Source organism: Natator depressus, chromosome 9, assembly GCF_965152275.1.
Source record: "Natator depressus isolate rNatDep1 chromosome 9, rNatDep2.hap1, whole genome shotgun sequence".
In the NCBI taxonomy this organism is placed as follows: domain Eukaryota; kingdom Metazoa; phylum Chordata; order Testudines; family Cheloniidae; genus Natator; species Natator depressus.
The window spans coordinates 14,824,531-14,844,766 of NC_134242.1; the positions used below are offsets into that span (position 1 = coordinate 14,824,531).

Genomic DNA, 20,236 nt, shown 5'->3' on the forward strand with positions numbered 1-20,236 from the left:
TTCTGAAAGACAGTCGCCATTAAACCTTTCACAATTAAGGTTCTCATAATAAATTGAAAAATGAAAAAAAACATTCCTTCTGTCTCCCACACTTCTAGACTGAGTTCAGAAGAGGCAGCTGTGAATGGGGGAAAAAATTGAATCTGAAGTCTATTATGCAAGCTAACAGTCAGCTTTGTAATATGGTTCAGGCCACCTGTCTCTTTCTGAGAAAAGTAATGCAGAGATGAAGGTTGAGCCTGATTCTGCATTCTGTTACGCTAGTTTGATGCCTCTGTAACTCCATCAAAATGGAGTAGAGAATTGGGCCCTTCAGCTTTTATGTTTTTTAACAGCAATATGTGCCTCAAAACTCAGGGTAACCTGTGGAGTCTCTATACATGAGATGGGCCTGAACCATCAGCCCAGATGTGAATGATCTCAGACTTGGCTCACATTAGGATTCATCTTGGAAATGTGCAGTTAGGACTCCCGCTTTAATGCCCTCCGCTGTCTGATTTTTGTCAAACATCCCACAGCTCTCATTACCTCAATGCCTGAAAATCAGTCAATGGTTTTCTCTTGAGGTGACTTTGGGCAGTCTATGAAAGTGTGCATTGTGGGCCAATCAGCCACAGATTATTCTTTCTGAGACGAAGGGCCTGACTCTGCCATTCCTGTTGCACCACTAGCTCCCACTGAAGGGGCTGAAGGTTAAGCCCTAGGACTCTGTATTTACTAATAACAGTTTAGGACTAGATTTTGTCATAAAGATACAGCCCAAACTGCACTCTAGTCCTTAGTATTTTTGTTTCTGTGAGCCCTAAATAAGAATCTATGAAAGCTGCAGTTTTTTGCCTGTCATCTATGTAAGATACAGAGACACTGATGTCACCATTAAAAAGATATCCTTTGCCAACAGCTACCAGACAGTATCTGACACCTTATTTATTGCCATTTGCACAGAATAACTATGCAGTCTATGATAAACTATGTGCTAACTGCTGGTGAATGTTGACTGGTAATGCTGCCAGGAGTAGATGTGCTGAATAAAACACTTACTTGCATTGTTTACTTTGCAGCAGTTTAGAATTATAAACCTTTCCACATTTTCTCATAGGACATTCTGCTTTCTTCAGTGAGTCATGGAGTCAGCAAGCAACACAGGTTTTGGGAACATCATAAACAAGGGGTGCCAAAATGAAACCTCCCCAAAAGCAAACGCTAGTAGGGAGCCAACTGTAGCAGCCAATAAACTGAATGATATTCCGGAAGCACTGCAAGAGGTGAAAAAAACCCCTGGGGAAACAGCAATAGAAAATGTAATGGAGAGAATAAGAATGGCAAAGAATGGCAAAGAAAAACAAAGTAATGATTTAGACAGAGCAGGACTTAAACGGAAATTAGAAAGTGAAGAAAAGCCAGCTGTGAAAAAAGACGCAAGAATGTTAGAGCTTGATAATCAGTTAGCCACAATGCCTCGGCCTCATATTCCTCTGAAAAGTCTAATGGATGTGGAAATAAAGTTGGTCTACATTGATGAGGAGGATATTACATATGAGTTCGTTGGGTCCATGGCGTCTACCAGCACACAATCAATGTGTCGAGATGTTGAAATAGTAGACACTCTGAGTGCACCTAATTTCAGCTTTCTGCCACAGATTGACAAATGGCTTCAGGTAGCCTTAAAAGATGCCAGCACTTGCTATAGACAAAAGAAGTATGCAGTAGCAGCAGGGCAGTTCAGAACAGCACTTGAGGTATGGGATTAAAGTAGTATAGATTAATGGTAGAAAACTATGAAGTGCAAGTCTATGATTGCACTGAGTGGTTCTGACAACATCATAATGAGCAATGGTCACAAAACTCAAGTGTGTTTATGGTTTCATCAGAATCTTAAGATGTGATTTCAGGCCAAATCTGCAAACGAAGGGGTATACATAAATCCTGGGGTTTGTGAGGCATTATAATAAACGCAACAAAGCTCAAGTGATTTGTGGTGTTAACTGAACCCTAATGTACTGTAATATACTGTATGAGGGGAAAAATTCAACTGCTAGGATAAATGCATTGTTCCTCTATCAAACTCCTGTATCCTACAGAGAGCAAGGATGGATTAGTGGTTAGGTCATGAGCCACTCCAAAGACTTGGGTTCAAGTCCCTACTTTGCCACAATGTGGCCTTGAGCAAGTCATTCTTTCTCTCTGTGCTTCCGTTCCCCAATTCTACAATGGGGATAATAGTACTTCCATTCTTCATAGTGGTGTTTGTGAGGATAAACACATTAAAGCTTGTAAGGTCCTCAGATACTGCAGTAATAGGGATCCTATGAGTACCTAAGATTGATGTTTCTCCTTGTTCATTGCTCTTACTACCCATCTTTAACCCCAGCTTTTTCCTGTTGCCTTATGAACAGATCCGTGTTAGGCTTATCATTATTATTACGGCTATGTGAACAATAGTTATTTTGATTCAGTGGCCAAACCAAATTAAAATATAATTATGGGTCAAACTAAACACTTTTTTCATTTTTGACTTTTTTAACTTAAAATTGAAGCAAAATTCAAAACAAAAAGTTGTTTAGAATCAAAACACTTTCTTTTGAGAATGTCAGCACAAAATGTTTTGATTTGAGGAGGAGGGAGCAGGGAATTTTTTCTTTGTTTTTCAAACAAAACAATTCAGTGAATTTGACACAAATCTGTGGAATGTTTCAGTTGACCCCAATCTGCATGTAAAGTTGTAGCTGAAAAAATTCACCCAGCTCTAACTGTTATGTCCTTCTTGTGGGGGAATGTGACATCAGAGGTAAATAAACCAATTATCATTCTCCGCTTTTTCCCTTGATGCATCTGCATCTTATTAGTTAAAAATGCATCATCGTATTTTTAATGAAAAATCAAATCTTTGGATGCATATCTGAAAAAAAGATATTTTGATTCATATTCCACTCACTGTAACTGGATTAGAACTACAGAAGCAAAGTGAACCTGAATTATCTGAAATCCCCCACCTCTTATGCTCCCATTTACTGTATACTAAAATTCTTATGTTCATCTAAATTATATTCATGTACCCCATTGTGATATTAGATGATTCACTGCCATTTGTTGCAAATAGAAACATGTACAGACAGACAACTGAGGGCTGATGGACCACAGTGAGTGAGAAGAAAATAATTCTATGTTCCCTTATACCATCTAGGACAATGGGTACAGATCTGCCTTCCAGTAGATGGAGACAGGAGTAAAGCAACATTTTTGTGATGTCATTTGTCCCATAAAAGGAAAGGATCCTGCCCAGTTGTTTTCCCCTTCCAGCAGATATGCCTGTAAATAGCTCTTTCAGTGGCCAGGCTTTAGTTATTTATTACTTTTAATTCGATGATTTCTATCCCATTCCTCCAGTCACTTATCTTCTGCTGTGATTAGACAGGCTGAAAAGTGCTTTGTAGGGAAGACTGAGTTTGTGTGAAGTTGTGTTTTGCTATTACGTTCCTTATAGCACTCTATGAGGAGGTAACCCCTGGCTGCTATGTGTGGTCCTTTTTCTCCTCATTATCAGGGATCAATCTGCTAGACAGCAGTCCTCTGTGGATATAACCCAATTTTTCTCAGCCAGCTAAGAGACCAGAGCTTCAGATTCAGTGACGACTGCAAAATCTCAGCTGTTCCAGACACAAAAGAAGTAAGACCTTGGCTAAGATTTTCAAAACTGAGAGATGATTTTGAGTGACTATTCCTAGTAGCCCAAGCACCTTAAAGGAATCTAATCTTCAGAGGGTGGATGCTCTGTGCTTTCTGAAAATCAGGCTCCCAAAATTAAAGTTTCCCAAATCCCTCATCACTTTTGAAAATCTTGGCCAAGTTTGTGAGTGAGGTACCATAGTTTCACCAATGCTATAATAACTTCCTAGATGAATGGAATAAAAGGAGGAATTCTCAGGGCTTTAATACGAATACAGTGAATTCTATTGGAAGAGAATCATAGAATATCAGGGTTGGAAGGGATGTCAGGAGATCATCTAGTCCAAACCCCTGCTCAAAACAGGACCAATCCCCAATTTTTGCCCTAGATCCCTAAATGGCCTCCTCAAGGATTGAACTCACAACCCTGGGTTTAGCAGGCCAATGCTCAAATGCTCAAACCACTGAGCTATCCCTCCCCCCAAGGAAGAGGAAAATTGTGAAATCTTTAGAAAGCCACAGCATTGCAAAGTTATGCCCAGATATCTTTGGTGCTGCCAGTCTCAGTTAAATATATTGGAAATCCCTTGTATTATAACCGTGTAATTCAAACTGTGCCAGTAGAAGTCATGGTTCATAATAATCACATAATGGGTAAGGAATTAGACGTAATCAGATTTTAGTTTCCCTGACGTGTTTCCATAATGCTGCTATAAAACCGACATAATCGCAAAAAAGCACCAGGTTTTTTTACATCTTTATCAGATTGATGTACAGTCTCTCTCTCTCTTGCTCTTGCTCTCTCTCTCTCTTTTAAACAATGAAAGATAACAGAAATTGGATTACAATTGCTGGGAACAGGCTATGATAAACTGTTTGCTTGTGTGCAGAATCAACCTTAATGATGGCATCAATCTCTCTTAATCATTAGTGATTAGCCTGTTACACTTGTATCATGCTGCAGCCAAAGGCTGCATCAAGAGAAGTGATATTATAGCATTTTGAAAGTAGTGTCTCCAGAAGTTCATATAGTTGCCCTATAAAGATTGAGTGATGGCCGCTATCCTCACAGATAAGGCAACAGCCCAAGTTAGTCTTGCCTTTTTTTCCAATAAGTGATGCAAAATCTCACCCATAAAGGGCTATTAAGAATTTGTCAGCTAGAAGTCTTACCTAGCCTTAGGCTCCTAAGTCATATTTAGACTCCAAAACAAGTGGTCTGATTTTTGAAAGTGCCAAGCGTACAGCAGCCACTACCTCTCCCCACCATACCCTTTAACTTCACTGAGCTATCATCTTGGCCATGATCTTTTAGAGTCATAGAATCACAGAATATCAGGGTTGGAAGGGACCTCAGGAGATAATCTAGTCCAACCCCCTGCTCAAAGCAGGACCAGTCCCCAACTAAATCATCCCAGCCAGGGCTTTGTCAAGCCTGACCTTAAAAACCTCAAAGGAAGGAGTTTCCACCACCTCTCTAGATAACCCATTCCAGTGCTTCACCACCCTACTAGTGAAAAAAGTTTTTCCTAATATCCAACCTAAACCTCCTCCGCTGCAACTTGAGACCATTACTCCTTGTTCTGTCATCTGGTACCACTGAGAACAGTCTAGATCCATCCTCTTTGGAACCCCCTTTCAGGTAGTTGAAAGCAGCTATCAAATCCCCCCCTCATTCTTCTCTTCTGCAGACTAAATAATCTCAGTTCCCTCAGCCTCTTTATCAAAAAGTACATAGATTTCTGTTATGGCTTCATGAAGGAGGACAGGAAAATGTTAATTCTACATAGAAGTCATTAAAAAAGCAAATTATTTTGAGGGTGATGCTTATTGACATCTGGCCTAGCTTTCCAGTTTCTAAGGACTAATCTCAGAGGACTGATATTTAGACCCTTATTTTAGGCACTTTATTGAGCAAATCAAGGTAATTGGAAGTTGTAGTTGTTTAACTCATCTCTTCCTGGAAATGTCCACAAAATTTGCTCTATAATTATGTGCAAAAATATAAGTGTATCAGAATAGCCATACTGGGTCAGACCAATGGTCCATCTAGCCCAGTATCTTGTCTTCAACAGTGACCAATGCCAGATGCTTCTGAGGAAATGAACAAAACAGGACTATTATCACATGATCCATTCCCTGTTGTCCAGTCCTAGCATCTGGCAGTCAGAGGCAAAGGGAGACCAGAAGCATGGGATTCCATCCCTGACGGTCTTGGCTAGTAGCTATTGAGAGGCCTAACCTCCATAAACTTACATAATTCTTTTTTTGAACCCCATTATAGTTTTGGTCTTCATAACATCCTTTGGCAATGAGTTTCACAAGTTGACTGTGCATTGTGTGAAGAAAAGTACTTCTTTTTGTTTGTTTTAAACCTGCTCCCTATTAATTTAATTGGTTGAGCCCCGCTTCCGCTTGGAAGGACTAAATAACACTTCCTTATTTACTTTCTCCACACCATTCATGATTTTAGAGACCTCTATCATATCCCCCCTTAACTGTCTCTTTTCCAAGCTGAATGGTCCCAGTCTTTTTAATCATATGGAAGCTGTTTCATACCCTTAGTCATTTTTGTTGCCCTTCTCTGTACCTTTTCCATTTCTAATATGGCTTTTTTGAGATGGGGTTACAAGCACTACGTGCAATATTTAAGGTGTGGGTATACTATGGATTTATGTGGTGGCATTATGATATTTACTATCTTATAATCTATACTTTTCATAATGGGTCCTAACATTCTGTTAGCTTTTTTGACTGCTGCTGCACATTGAGTGGATGTTTTCAGATAACTATCCACATTGACTCTGTGATGGGGCACCTGTCCCACACTGGGCTCTAAGGGGTTAATAGAGCCGAGGGAGGCTGCGCAGGAGGCAGCCAATCAGAGAAGGGCTGAGGGGAGCAGCCAATTACGGCCCGGCAGGGCAGAGCAGCTTCAGTCACTCATAGAATCATAGAATATCAGGGTTGGAAGGGACCTCTGGAAGTCATCTAGTCCAACCCCCTGCCCAGAGCAGGACCAATCCCCAACTAAATCATCCCAGCCAGGGCTTTGTCAAGCCTGACCTTAAAAACTTCTAAGGAAGGGGATTCCACCACCTCCCTAGGTAATGCATTCCAGTGTTTCACCACCCTCCTAGTGAAAAAGTTTTTCCTAATATCCAACCTAAATCTCCCCCACTGCAACTTGAGACCATTACTCCTTGTCCTGTCATCTGCTATCACTGAGAATAGTCTAGATCCATCCTCTTTGGATTCACCTTTCAGGTAGTTAAAAGCAGCTATCAAATCCCCCCTCATTCTTCTCTTCCGTAGACTAAACAATCTCAGTTCCCTCAGCCTCTCCTCATAAGTCATGTGTTCCAGACCCCTAATCATTTTTGTTGCCCTTCGCTGGACTCTCTCCAATTTTTCCACATCCACATCCTAGAGCTTGAAGAGGGAGATGGACTGGTTGCCTTTCAGGCTGAAGGCAGCAAGCACCCTGGATACAGGGTTCAGGCAGAGACTTGGGCAGATAAAGGCAGCTCCTGGTGGGCTGCAGGGATCTGCAGGCTGAGGCGCTGAGGTGAGGGGAAAGAGAGTGCTGGGACCACAGGGAAGTGGCCCAGGGAAATCTACCAAGGAGTTGGAGGGGGTGCAGCAAGCAGCAACCTTCTACAGGGTCTCCACCCGCCCTCGCCACTGGGAAGTGGCAAGACAGACTGCAGTCGCAGCTGAGAGAAGTGGTTGGACAGGGATTGCAGAGACAGCCCCAGAAGGGGGGAGCACAGTGTGTGGCATAGCAGAGGGCTGTGTCACTGAAGAGGACACGGTGGTCCTTGGAGGGACTGGGGTCCAGGAGCAGAAGTGACAGGTGGAGCACCACCAGAGCAGGGCACACTGGCCCGTATCGGCCATGAGGAGGTGCTGGAGTGGTGAGTCGCACCCAGTTACAGACGCCAAGATCTCTTTCTTGAGTGGCAATAGGGTCTAAATTAGCTATCTCGTTTTGTACGCATAGTTCAGATTATGTTTTCCAATCTGCATTACTTTGTATTTATCAACATTACATAAGAATGGCCATTCTGGGTCAAGAATGGCATACTGGGTCAGACCAATGGTTCATCTAACCCTGTATCCTGTCTTCCAACGGTGGCCAATGCCAGGTGCTTCAGAGGGAATGAACGGAACAGGTAATCATCAACTGATTCATCCCCTATTGCCCATTCCCAGCTTCTGGCAACAGAGGCTAGGGACACTTCAGAGCATGATTTTGCATCCCTGCCCATCCTGGCTAATAGCCATTGATGGACCTATCCTCCATGAACTTATCCAGTTCTTTTCTGAACCCTATTTTAATCTTGGCCTAACTACATCCTCTGGCAAGGAGTTCTACAGGTTGACTGTGCACTGTGTGAAGAAATACTTCCTTTTGTTTGTTTTAAACCTGCTGCCTATTAATTTCATTTGGTGACCCCTAGTTCTTGTGTTATGAGAAGGAATAAATTACACTTCCTTATTTACTTTCTCCATTATTTTATAGACCCTTGTCATATCTCCCCTTAGTCGTGTCTTTTATAATCTGAAAAGTCCCAGTCCTAATAATCTCTCCTCAAATGGAAGCTGTTCCATACCCCTAATCATTTTTGTTGCCCTTTGAATTCCATCTGCCATTTTTTGCTCAGGCACCCAGTCATGCAAGATCCCTTTGTAACTCTTTGCAATCTGTGTTGGACTTAACTATCTTGCATAAGTCTGTATCATCTATAAATTTGCCATATCACTGTTTACCCCTTTTTCCAGATCATTTAGCAATATGTTGAACAGCACTGATCCCAGTACAGACCCCTGGGGGACTCCACTACTTACCTCTCTCCATTCTGAAAACTGACCATACATTCCTACTCTTTGTTTCCTGTCTTTTAACCAGTTACCAATCCATGAGAGGACCTTCCCTCTTATCCCATGACAGCTTACTTTGATTAAGAGTCTTTCATGAGGGACCTTGTCAAAAGCTTTCTGAAAGTCCAAGTACACTATATCCACTTATCACCCTTGTTCACAAGTTTGTTGACCGCCCCCTTAAAAGATTCTAATAGAGTTGTGAGGCATGATTTCCCTTTACAAAAGCCATGTGGACTCTTCCACAACAAATTGTATTCATCTATGTGTCTAGTAATTCTGTTCTTCACTATAGTTTCAACCAGTTTGCCTCGTACTGAAGGTAGACTTACTGGTCTCTAATTGCCAGAATCATATCTGTAGCCTTTTTTAAAAAATGGATGTCACATTAGCTATCCTCCAATCATCTGGTACAGAAGCTGATTTAAGCAATAGGTTACATACCACAATTAGTAGGTCTGCAATTTCATATTTGAGTTCCTTCAGAACTCTTGGGTGAATACCATCTGGTCCCAGTGACTTATTACTATTTAATTTATCAATTTGTTCCAAAACGACCTCTATTGACACCTGAATCCGGGACACTTCCTCAGATTTGTCATCTAAAAAACTGACTCAGGTGTGGGAATCTCCCTCATATCCTCTGCAGTGAAGAATGTAAAGAATTCATTTAGCTTCTCTGCAATGGCCTTGTCTTCCTTGAGTGCTGCTTTAGCACCGCGATTGTCCCATGGCCCCACTGATTGTTTGGCAGGCTTCCTGCTTTTGATGTACTTTAAAAAAAATGCTGTTAGTTTTTGTGTCTTTTGCTCATTACTCTTCACATTCTTTTTTGGCCCACCTAATTATAGTTTTACACTTGATTGCTGATAAGTTAATGAATATTATGGTTAAGAGTTTTCATGCATGTGGGCCAGGAAATTCAATCTTATGGTTCCCAAAGCAATTGTAAGTAAGACACTTGGCATCTCAAGTGAGTCTCCAACTTTGAAACAATCACAGATACTATTCAGATTTAAGGAAATAAATTATTGTTTTATCCTGACATTTGTTTATTTTGAGTCTGAGGCACCAATCCAGAAAAAGTATACACCAAGCTTTAAGTGCATGAGCAGTTCCATTGGAGTCAAATGCTACCATAACACAAACAATAAATAACAATAATAGCAGTTATTTTGTTTAAAATATCCTTTGCACACCTACCTATTTGTTTGTACAGCATCAACACTCTTCTGTCCCTGTTTTAGACGCGCCAGCACTATCCTGGTATTTCTCAGAGAATGTCCTGTGTACTAACCTGATAATATATTTGCACATGTAAATGTTGATTTTGAAAATCTAAGATGTCACATTTCATCAATCAAGGAAAAATATTAGGAGAAGAGGAAAATTGAATTTCTTGTCTCATTCAGAGACTCTTGTATATTAGACAGCATGCTATTGATCACCACAGATGTAATAAAAGTGCTGTTATCAAGAGAAGAATAAGTTGCTTTTCACCATTTCTGTACTATTTATCAACCATTAAAATAACCAGAAAGGATTTTTTGCTGCATTACACTTGATCTGGGGTAGGACAAAATAATGCTTCCTCGGAGAACTCTCATCAGTAGAGCTTAAGAATTAAGTGGTTTCTGCCACTAGCAAGGAGAACACCTGAAGAAATTGGGGCACTACTCCCTGTATCTTGGCAATATAGTATGTGGAGAGGAAAGTGCTGTAAATTCACTGAAGTTTTTAGAGTGGTAGCTGTGTTAGTCTGTATCACCAAAAACAACGAGGAGTCCTTGTGGCACTTTAGAACTAACAAATTTATTTGGGCATAAGCTTTCGTGGGCTAAAACCCACTTCATCAGATGTATGGAGTGGAACATACAGTAAGGAGGTATAAATACACAGCATATGAAAAGATGGGAGTTGCCTTACCAAGTGGGGGGTCAGTGCTAAGGAGCCAATTCAATTTAAGTTAGAAGTAGGCAATTCTCAACAGTTGACAAGAAGGAGTGGAAGTCACTTTTGTAGTGTTAATGAGGCCAATGTAAACAAGGTGGCCCATTTCAAACAGTTGACACAAAGGTGTGAGTATTTAGCAAGGGGAAATTAGTTTTTGTAAAAACAACGAGGACTACTTGTGGCACCTTAGAGACTAACAAATTGATTTATTTATACCTCCCTACTGTATGTTCCACTCCATGCACCTGATGAAGTGGGTTTTAGCCCACGAAAGCTTATGCCCAAATAAATTTGTTAGTCTCTAAAGTGCCACAAGGACTCCTTGTTGTTTTTACTTTAGTTTTTGGCATCCATCTGTTGGAACAGAAGGAAACATCTGGATTGCTATGAGAAATAACTCTTCCGCTTCAGCAAGTGTAACACTGACAGATTCCAGTCATTGGCGGGCGGGATTGACCCTGAGATCTCTGGAGCTTAGTGCATGAGCCTCTACCATATGAGCTAAAGGCCAACTGGCTCTTAGCGCGCGCACACAGACTCTCTCTCTCTCTCTCCCCCCTCACCCCCCCCCCGCCAGCCAGCCAGCCAGCCACTAGATGGTACAGAACATCACACCCAGGAGACATGTGGGTTACACAAGCTCTACAAAACCCAGACTTACATATGTCAAAAAATATTGTTGTAGACATTTGTTAATAACTTTGCAAGAAACATGGTACCGGGGGGGGTGCGGGTGGGGCGGGAGGGGAAGGGGCGGCAAATGGGTCAAAAGATCTGATCTTAAATTAATCTTCCCAGCATCAGAAAGTGTAAGAATACTTCATAAACATCATGCTGTGTCATACATCTTTTAAAATTTTACACATTACACTCTGTTGTCCTGAAAATATTTTTCGCCTAGTCATTAAACCAAGAAATGAAAGAAGCTAAGAACGACTCTGTTACTTAAGAGCATAGAAAGAATCCCACAGTATCACAGTACAGACAATATCCAGAGAAGCATGTGTCTCTGGGATATGAAATTCACCCCACGAGTGAGGTGAAGACCTCAAATAAAGTGTGATTAATTCACAAGAGTGCTATAGTGGTCTTTTTCATGAGCTGGAATATTTCCATATTCCACAGATGGCCATTATGGGCTCTGCGTCTATGACACTGAAACAAGCATTAGTGTCTTTTTTTTGTTAAGTGAACTTTCTGATTTTAGATTAACCCTCTGTATGACTTGCTGTTGCCTTGTGAAACAAGCGTTTGGCAGGGACACCCTTTCCACCTTCTCGACAACACCATCCTTGAAGGCCAGACATTTGGGGAGAGAAAATTAAGGTGGTAGGGTACAGTGGACATAATTACAATTAGGCAATAAGATCCAACATCGCCCTCCATCATGTGGCTTATTACATACCTTCTATGCAAAATGAGGCAGGAAGCAAAGATGAGTATTTCCTAAGCAGCTGCAACACCTACACAAAACAGAAGGTTAATCTGAAATAGCATGGGCAGAGAGTGCCTGCTAGGCACATCTGACCCTCATGGAGACCATGTAGACCCCCTCTGCTGCAGTGGGCGCTTTGGGAGGCATTGAGCACAGTGTCTGCTAGACCTCTTAGGGCGTGCAGCCACTGCACCATGCTTGGAGATATATTGGATATATTCTTTTCCTCAGCCAGTAAACTTTTACTAGCTGCTTTGGAGGGATAGGGGGCACCCATTTACTGCCTTCTCCATGTTCCTTCCTGTGCCTTTTGGCATGTCTTGTGTCCCAGGGAGTACGCAGGGGATTGCAATTGTAGCTGATTCATGCACAGGCATGAAAGAGAAGAGAGGGCATCTCCATGTTATCTCCCCCAACCCCTCCTCATTGTGCCCCTGAACAAGCCAGGCACAGTCTGACCCCTATGAATTGAAAAATCCCATGGGCTGAAGCTGGAAATTCAGCCTCTGTACTGTTTTGCTTTTCAGAGCTGAATCAGACCCCTAAGTTATTTTATTATCATCATCATTAAGGCAGCCAGTAGGAACCCCATCCAAGGATCAAGGCCCCATTGTGCTAAGCGCTGCAGAGACAAAGATAGTCCTTGCCCCCAGAGTGCTTAGAATCAAGATGCTGAGCTTATACTCCAGTCGTAAAGTTTTCATCCTCCACTAACACAGCTGTTCCTTAAATGTACACATTGAATTTAACTTTCTTGAAGAAAGGCCTCATAATCAGCAGTTTTTCTCTCCCTATAGTACAGTCATTATATTTTTAGGCCTCAAAGCCAAGAAATTGATTTTTTTTTCACTGCCGCTTATTGTCTTTTATTGCTGTAGAAGATTTTGATCAGGGATGTGAAACTTACCGATGGATCAAATCTGGTTAGTGGAATGGAGTGGGATTCTGTGATAATGATCCATTTGGGCATACCCTTACCTTTCCATCACTGAATTTGAATCTTTCTGTCTTCCAGGCATTTCTAGAGTGCCTATCACCATGGTAGAGCTAAAATCTGCACAGGTATTTGTCCACAAGGGATCTCACTCTGCCCTTCTCCTTGTTTGAGCTGATGTTACTTCTTTGGCTTACACAGTGCTTTTCCTCAAAGAATGCTCTGTGTGAATCCATAAAAGAATGTGCTTCCCCAACCAGACTTGTACAGAAGCAAAATCCCTATCACAGAAGGGACAGAGCATATTTTGCTATCATTTCAGGGCCAAAGCAGATCAGTCAATTTATAATTAGTTCTAATTGGCATCTTTACATGCTATTAAATTATTTACCTGGAGGTGTCAGGTATTCAAAAGCACAAACTATTTTCCTAATTCCTTGGAAACATTAATAAACAAAATAATAACAATTGTACAAAAAGTCACCCTTACCTGTCACTTACAGCTGAAATTTCCACTGCCCTGTACGACTGACGGGTAAATGTATCACTACCAGTGAGAAACTAAGATGTGGTGCATCTAGTGGACCCTCAGTAGGCATCATACAGAAAAGGAAGGATGGTCCAGTGGTTAGGGTACTAGCCAGAGATATGGGTTCAATTCCTTGTTGCCACAAGGTTCCTGTGTGACCTTGGGCAAGTCTCTTAAAGTTTCTGGGCCTCCTGGAAATCAAAATGGGGTACTAGTACTTCCCTGTCTCACAGGAGTGTTGTGAGGATGAATATATTAAAGATTCTGAGGTGCTCAGATACTACAGTAATGGCAGACAGAGAAGTACCATATGCCAATCTTATGATACGATAGCAGGTAGTTGAGTTTGAATAGACAGCTTAGGGATCTTGCACGTTGGGGAGCTTCTTTCCTACCTAGTAGGCTGGAACCACAGCTAAACTTTCCTGATTGTTGCACAGAAATGCAGTGGGTGGATCCAACAATAAGGAGGCCCCAGATATGGCTTGTGACTAATTTATTTTAACTAATATTTTATTACCTGCATTTATAAGCCATGCAACCCACTTCTGAGCGTGTTTTCAATATGTTCAAAAACACCACTTAGTAGTGATTCACCAACAATTACGAACTGGCAGGCAATTGCTAGATTAGTCACAATCACCTCAGTAATGTGAAAGGAACCCCAAAACACCAACCCCACCTAATTCTATAGGCCTGAGTTACTGTCTGCCTAAGCCATTGCACAAAGGCCAGGGTCAATGTGTGAGCCTTGCACTATGTTAAGTACTTTTATGGCCCTATCAATATATTATCTGAGCACCTCACAGATACTAAGGCAAGTACCTTCACTATACCCCTGTGAGACAGGGAAGCGTAATTGTCCCTACAGTTACAGATGGGGACGTGAAGAGAGAGATTAAGTGACTTGCCCAGGTTCACACAGGAAGTCGTTGACACAGCCAGGAGATGAAGCCAGCTCTGCTTTGGCTCTGTTCAGTGGCTCAAGCATGAGTCCATGCTTCTTCCTAGAATCAAGGTGCTTCCATAGAAAAGCTCCCCGTCACCAGTGTCTGGGAATTTACATGCTGGGACAATTAATTAGAGCACCTGGGCTGGTGGCTACTGTCTGGAAGGTGCATAATAGGATTACACAGGGCACGAGGATTATTGTTTAATTTGTGACTGTGGCATCTCATGACTGGAAGCAACACTGATTGAAAACATGGTGACATTCAGCTTAATTTGTAGGGAGAACTCCTATCTGGGCAAGTATGCAGAAAGTCCAAACATCAACAGCACAGATTAAATAGCACAGGCAGGTGGTGGTAATGGTAGGGGTGTTATGTGAAAGCATTTTTTACCTGAAGAGTCTTTAAATCAAATCGCTGTACACTTATACAGGCTCCTCTGAGAAGAGAGCTGAAGATGCAGGCTGAAGTGGGCACTCTGAGTTGGCAAGTGTTCATGGACTGATTGGAAGGTAACCTTATCTGTGAGGACAGTTTGGAGAAAATGTGTTATTAAAGTACTTTATTTCCATTTAGAGATTCACACCAGCACACCCAGACAGCAGACAGTGACAGCTCTTACCAGACCCATTTGTTATTTTACACTCTCAAAGGCTGAACAGGAGTAGGATGAATATAAGCACTGAAAAACTGTATACCCATGAAGCAGACAATGAAAGGCGTAGGTGGGCGTAATCAGATTCTGGATGCTTTTGGGGAGGGCTTTGGTTTTGCTTGTTGATAATGAACGTGAGATTGCCAGGTTTCTAATACCTCATGCTGACTGCAGCATTCAGAGCAAGACTCTCTTTGGAGTTTACCCCACCATACATGTTACTGGAATTGTGGAAGTGAGGGAGGCTGACTGTGCAGCTAACTTTAGCTTGATATGCTGAATACTGCTTGAAAATAACTTCCGCAAATAACTTGAAAATGGTTGCTTTTCACCAGTTCTGGCGAGTTGGCCATCCAAGTGAAACAATTACTTCTGTTTCTCACCGATGTTGCCTTAGGACTGCGTTTGGTGCACTGAGATGTGTGAACATTTGTGTATAGTGGTAGAGTTAAATGCCATTGTGTCTTTGGGTGGGATTTGAATGAAGAGAAGGTGGGGATTGGTGTAGTGAGAGTGGGATTTGGCTGAGGGCAAAATGGTCAGATTAACAGGAAAGCAGCATAAATTGAGGGGCTGCATTTGGGTGGACTGAATGTGTGGGGTTACGTATCCAGAGACCAGAAGAAAGGAGGCTGCAGGAATCAAGAGAGGAGAGAGAAAAGCTGAAGAGGACCCCTTGGTTACAAGCCTGGTTGACAGGATAATGATGTAGCCAGCAGTAACAGAGAACAGAGAAATTTGCATTTCCTTGCACTAGTAGGGTGAATCTGTCCCTTATCTGGACTAACATATTAACCTCTCATGCTGTGGATATGTGATACTAGATATGGTAGATCAGAAAGTGCCATGAGACATTTGCAAGACAAGATGCTCTATAAATGAGATTTGATTGTACTGCTCGGACCGAAGTAGCTCCTCTAGAACCATCATGGTATATTGATTCAATAATATATGTTTAATTGCAGAGCTTGTGGGTTTTTGCTTCCCTGACCACACCTTTCACCTTGGCAATATTCGCATCTGGAGCATATTGTGAAATAATTATTCCTAATGAGGGTCACAGTTTTATAGTACTGCACACAGGTTAATATGATGGGGGATTCATTTCTGTAAAATGGATGACATTTTCTGAAAACTTAGTGTCCTGATTTAACACTTCTGATGTAAATAATTTATGGTGACAGCACCAGCTGTATGTTACAAGTAGGGTAGAACTTTGGATTGAAATTAGGAGAATAGACGAGCATGACTAAGGGGTGGGACTGCTGCAGGAACTGTATGCTTAGCTATTGTAGATGAGAATGTTTCATGTCAAGTTTATATATATCTATAATATAGTGTAGCAAATGACCACTGTCTTTTAACAACCAACTTGAAATGAACACAACCTGAAATGTGAGATCTAAGCATCCCCTGTGTTTTGTGGGCATTTGAAATCTGAATTTTGCAAATGGCCCCCATCTTCATAGGAGGCTGAACCAAAGACCCACGTTCACATACCCTCAAATTTTGGGGAGCTAGAAATCTGGAGCTGAATTTTTGACTTTCAGGCCCACTCCGCAACCAATCCAGAGACACACTAAAAGTTGTTTTACACTCTGGCTGAGAAAAGCACTTACACGTGTGCTTCAGGGTCCTTCCGGAATAGTGATGCTTTCCTGAATGGGGCCGTAAGTATAATAGAGAATCTTCCAGAGTTTTGCATGTCACAGGTGCACCTAGCTCACGGCCAGCACTATCTAAATAATAGACAATCATATCTCCATCTATACACTATACAAAACATCCATGGCAGAACAGCTTGTGCAATGCCTGGTGAATTTTGCTCTTTCTTGTGTGACAGCTGCATACAGGATTAATAATGAATTAAAATGATATGACCCTTTCAATTCATTGTGCAAAAAGTTATTTACACAAATATCATTAACAACAAGGGCAGAATTTTTGCATAGAATTCCTGCTCAGTTGACTGAAGCGATAACCCAAGATGTCGATATGATGTTGACCCGAAGAAGGAAAGTTGGGTTTTGAGCAATGATATCACTAAGAGCCAATCCTTTCCTCTTTTTTTTTTCATCCACGCTGATTGTTATGGGTTATACTATGCCACTGTTAATTAGTTCTTTATTATACTGATTTCCTATCATTTTGCTTGGAAAGTGAGGCTGAACAGAATATACTAATAGGTTTAAGAGACTGTATTTATTTATTTATTTAGACAAAGAAATCTTGTTTATATGAAGGTTGTGGTGGTCAAGCCATAAACAGCAGTGGGTGCTGCCAAGTTTTGAAAGCTATTCCTGGAAGTAGCCTTCCTTAAGAGGCAATTCCTGGGACGAAATTGCAGTGTTAGAACTGTTGGCTGATGGACATGCAGTATGATTTGGTGTTGTTGTAGGCCTCTTGGTCCCAGGATATCAGAGAGACAAGGTGGGTACGGTAATATCTTTTATCGGACCGACTTCTGTTGGGGAGAAAGGCAAGGTTTTGAGCTTACACAGAGCTCTTCTCCAACCAGCGGACCAAATTCAGTGGTGAATCCTGGTCACATGCCACCTGAGGCATGTTGCACATACACTAAAAGAAGTAATTCTCATCCTCAAAGGAAACCTGCACCACACTTTCAAAAGACGAACCTGGGAGCTTAAATCATAACCTTGCTGGACACTAAAAATCATGGACTAGTGGTTTTATTATGTTGGTGTAGCAGGAGAGTTAAATCAGCTGGAAGAGCATTGCAGTGTGCACACCTCCACTGTTTTGATGGCGCTCTTGAACACAGTACTTAGTGATGATAGTCTTGTGGTTAAGGCATTGGATTAGGATTTAGGAGATATGAGTTCGATTTCTTCCTGTCACAAACTTCTTCTGTGACCTTGGCCAAATCTCTTTATTTGTATTCCTGTAGCACCTAAGGGGCCTCAGTCAATATGTGCTAGCCTCTATACATCCAATACATACAGTAAGAGACACTCTTTGCACTGAAGAGTATATAATATAATTAATCTCTGTCTGTTTCCCAGCTCTAAAATAGAGATACTTCCTTTCTCCCACCCTTTGTCTTCTCCATTTACATAGTAAACTCTTTGGCACACACACTGTCTCTTATTATGTGTATGTATTGTTCTGCAGCTATTCAGACACTGAGCACTATTGCTGGAAGTACTCTCCCTTCAGTGTACCCTGGGTAAGTATTCTTAGGTAATCTGAGACTATCTCAGTTTAAAAGTAAACCTTCTGAAAGTAAAAATACTGTCTATCATATGTGAAGGACATAAAATGATTTGTTTCAGCTTTTTATTTTTTAATCCCAGAACGGCTCTAAAACTTCAACTGTTTAAATTGTTTTCTTCAACTTTATAGCACCTATAAAAATTCTAGACACACAAAGATTTCCACAGACCCAAAATGGTACAAAAATCTTTTGTAAAAAGTACCCCAAAATTTCCCAGTTCAGCATTAAAAACAAATTGTGCTCTGTAACATAACTGGAAAACAATCTATGCAAAAGCTAGGAACCTTTCCAAGACTTCCTCCATCTTTTGAATGGTTTTCAAAAGGCCACATGCTTGCTGCAATGAGTTGGGGTGGATGACCCAACACAAGTTTCTTCCAGCCTTGTTTGTATTAACACAAAAAAGTCTTCCTTACAATGATGGTAATAGCTATTGGCTTATTTAATTTACTGTTCATCTCACTAATGTCAGGTACTCTAAACATTTCAAATATTCAAACCACTCTGTTGTGCATAGACTTTTACTTTTGAAAATAGAGAATATTCTAATTGCAACACTGTACTTGGGACATTACAGTAGCATGTAGAGGCCCAAATCAAGATCAGGATCCCATTGTGTTAGCCACTATATAAACGCTTAGGGGACAGTCCCTGCCTTGAAGAACTTACTACATAAATAGACAAGACAGACAAAGTATTGTTACTCCCATTTTGCAAATGGGGAACTGAGGACCAAACTGATTAAAGGAGAGATTGTCATTTATATCTTTGAAAAATCTCCCCCTAAGGATATATGGCAAGTATATGGTACAGGTAGGAATTGAACCCTTGTGTCCTAGCCCACTGCTTTAATGACAAAGCCATCCTTCTTGTCTATGTCAAAGCTTGTCTGGCAAATCCTTGTCTCTTTTAAAGTAGTTTGACAAGGCTCATGCTCCCTTCAAAGACTTTAGAAGGATTATAACATTGAACATGGTTTTTCAAATCAGCAAAAAAAGAAACCTTGAGAAAGACACTGAATTGAAGAATTTCAGTGTTTGGATCCTGAATGATTCCCTCCTTCTCACTATCCTTCAAGAACCTGCAATCTAGGGAGTAGCCTCAATTCTCCAATTCCCATAAATTTAACAGAGGTCACAGCATGACCTATTCAGCTGAGAAGCATTACCACTGAGAACCCCTATGATACCTTTACACTCACTGATGTGTGAACATAATTCTCTGAATCTTTTATCCACACATAGTGTGTCTTACCCATAGAAAGACTTCCGCAGATGTATACGGCACCAGGAGTAAAGTTACAAGTGATGAATTCTCTGATTTATAACTCTTCCTGGTAGCAAGATAATAGAAAATTGTAAGCTTATGGGTGTTGCAGAGTGCACAACTTCTTCCAGCAGAGGCAAGAAGGGAAAGAGAAGATATTCATCACCCCTAAACTAAGGGGACGCTTGGTTGTATGACCCCTGTTGTCTGTAAAATATGGAGCTGGTCTCAAAACAATCACACAAAATGAATTTTAAAGACCGTGGTAGCCTTGTAAGTGTTAAATTTCAGTGATGGTACATGAACCTTCCTGTTTCTAGTGTGTGTAGGTGCAAAATAAGATGAGACTATGGAGACACTTGCTTACAGTGCCACCTTTGTTATTTAAAGAGATGTCTTGGCCTGTTAATGTTTCTTAGCACATTCTATAAACAATTGAGTATTGCATCTAAAACAGATATTAGCTGGTCACAAATTTTGGCGGGGAGGGGATGGACAGAGAAGAAACTGAAATATGCCCAGTCCTCCATTCTAAGGTTCTTGATCACAGTAATGTGCACAGTAGGCAGTCCAGAGTTGTCAAACCTGAACTCAGGTGGGCAAGGCCTCGGTGTACCATGATCCAGGCAGAAGTTACTCTTCTGAGACAGAACTTGCTTGTGGGTTAGTGCTCTCTTCGGCTCCTATAGATCATTTTCAGTGAGATCTTAGAGTTTAAAGGCACATCTC

The 20,236-nt window shown here is 41.2% G+C and overlaps 1 protein-coding gene across 1 annotated transcript in view; it reads left to right on the forward strand.

Annotated features, from left to right (window-relative positions):
* Nucleotides 1-1,124: 1,124 nt before the first annotated feature.
* SPATA16 (spermatogenesis associated 16) overlaps nt 1,125-20,236 on the forward strand; it is a 110,306-nt gene continuing 91,194 nt past the window's right edge. Inside the window, exon 1 of the mRNA XM_074963560.1 lies at nt 1,125-1,739. Coding sequence (XP_074819661.1) covers nt 1,125-1,739 — 615 coding nt within the window. The remainder of the gene's footprint in view (nt 1,740-20,236) is intronic.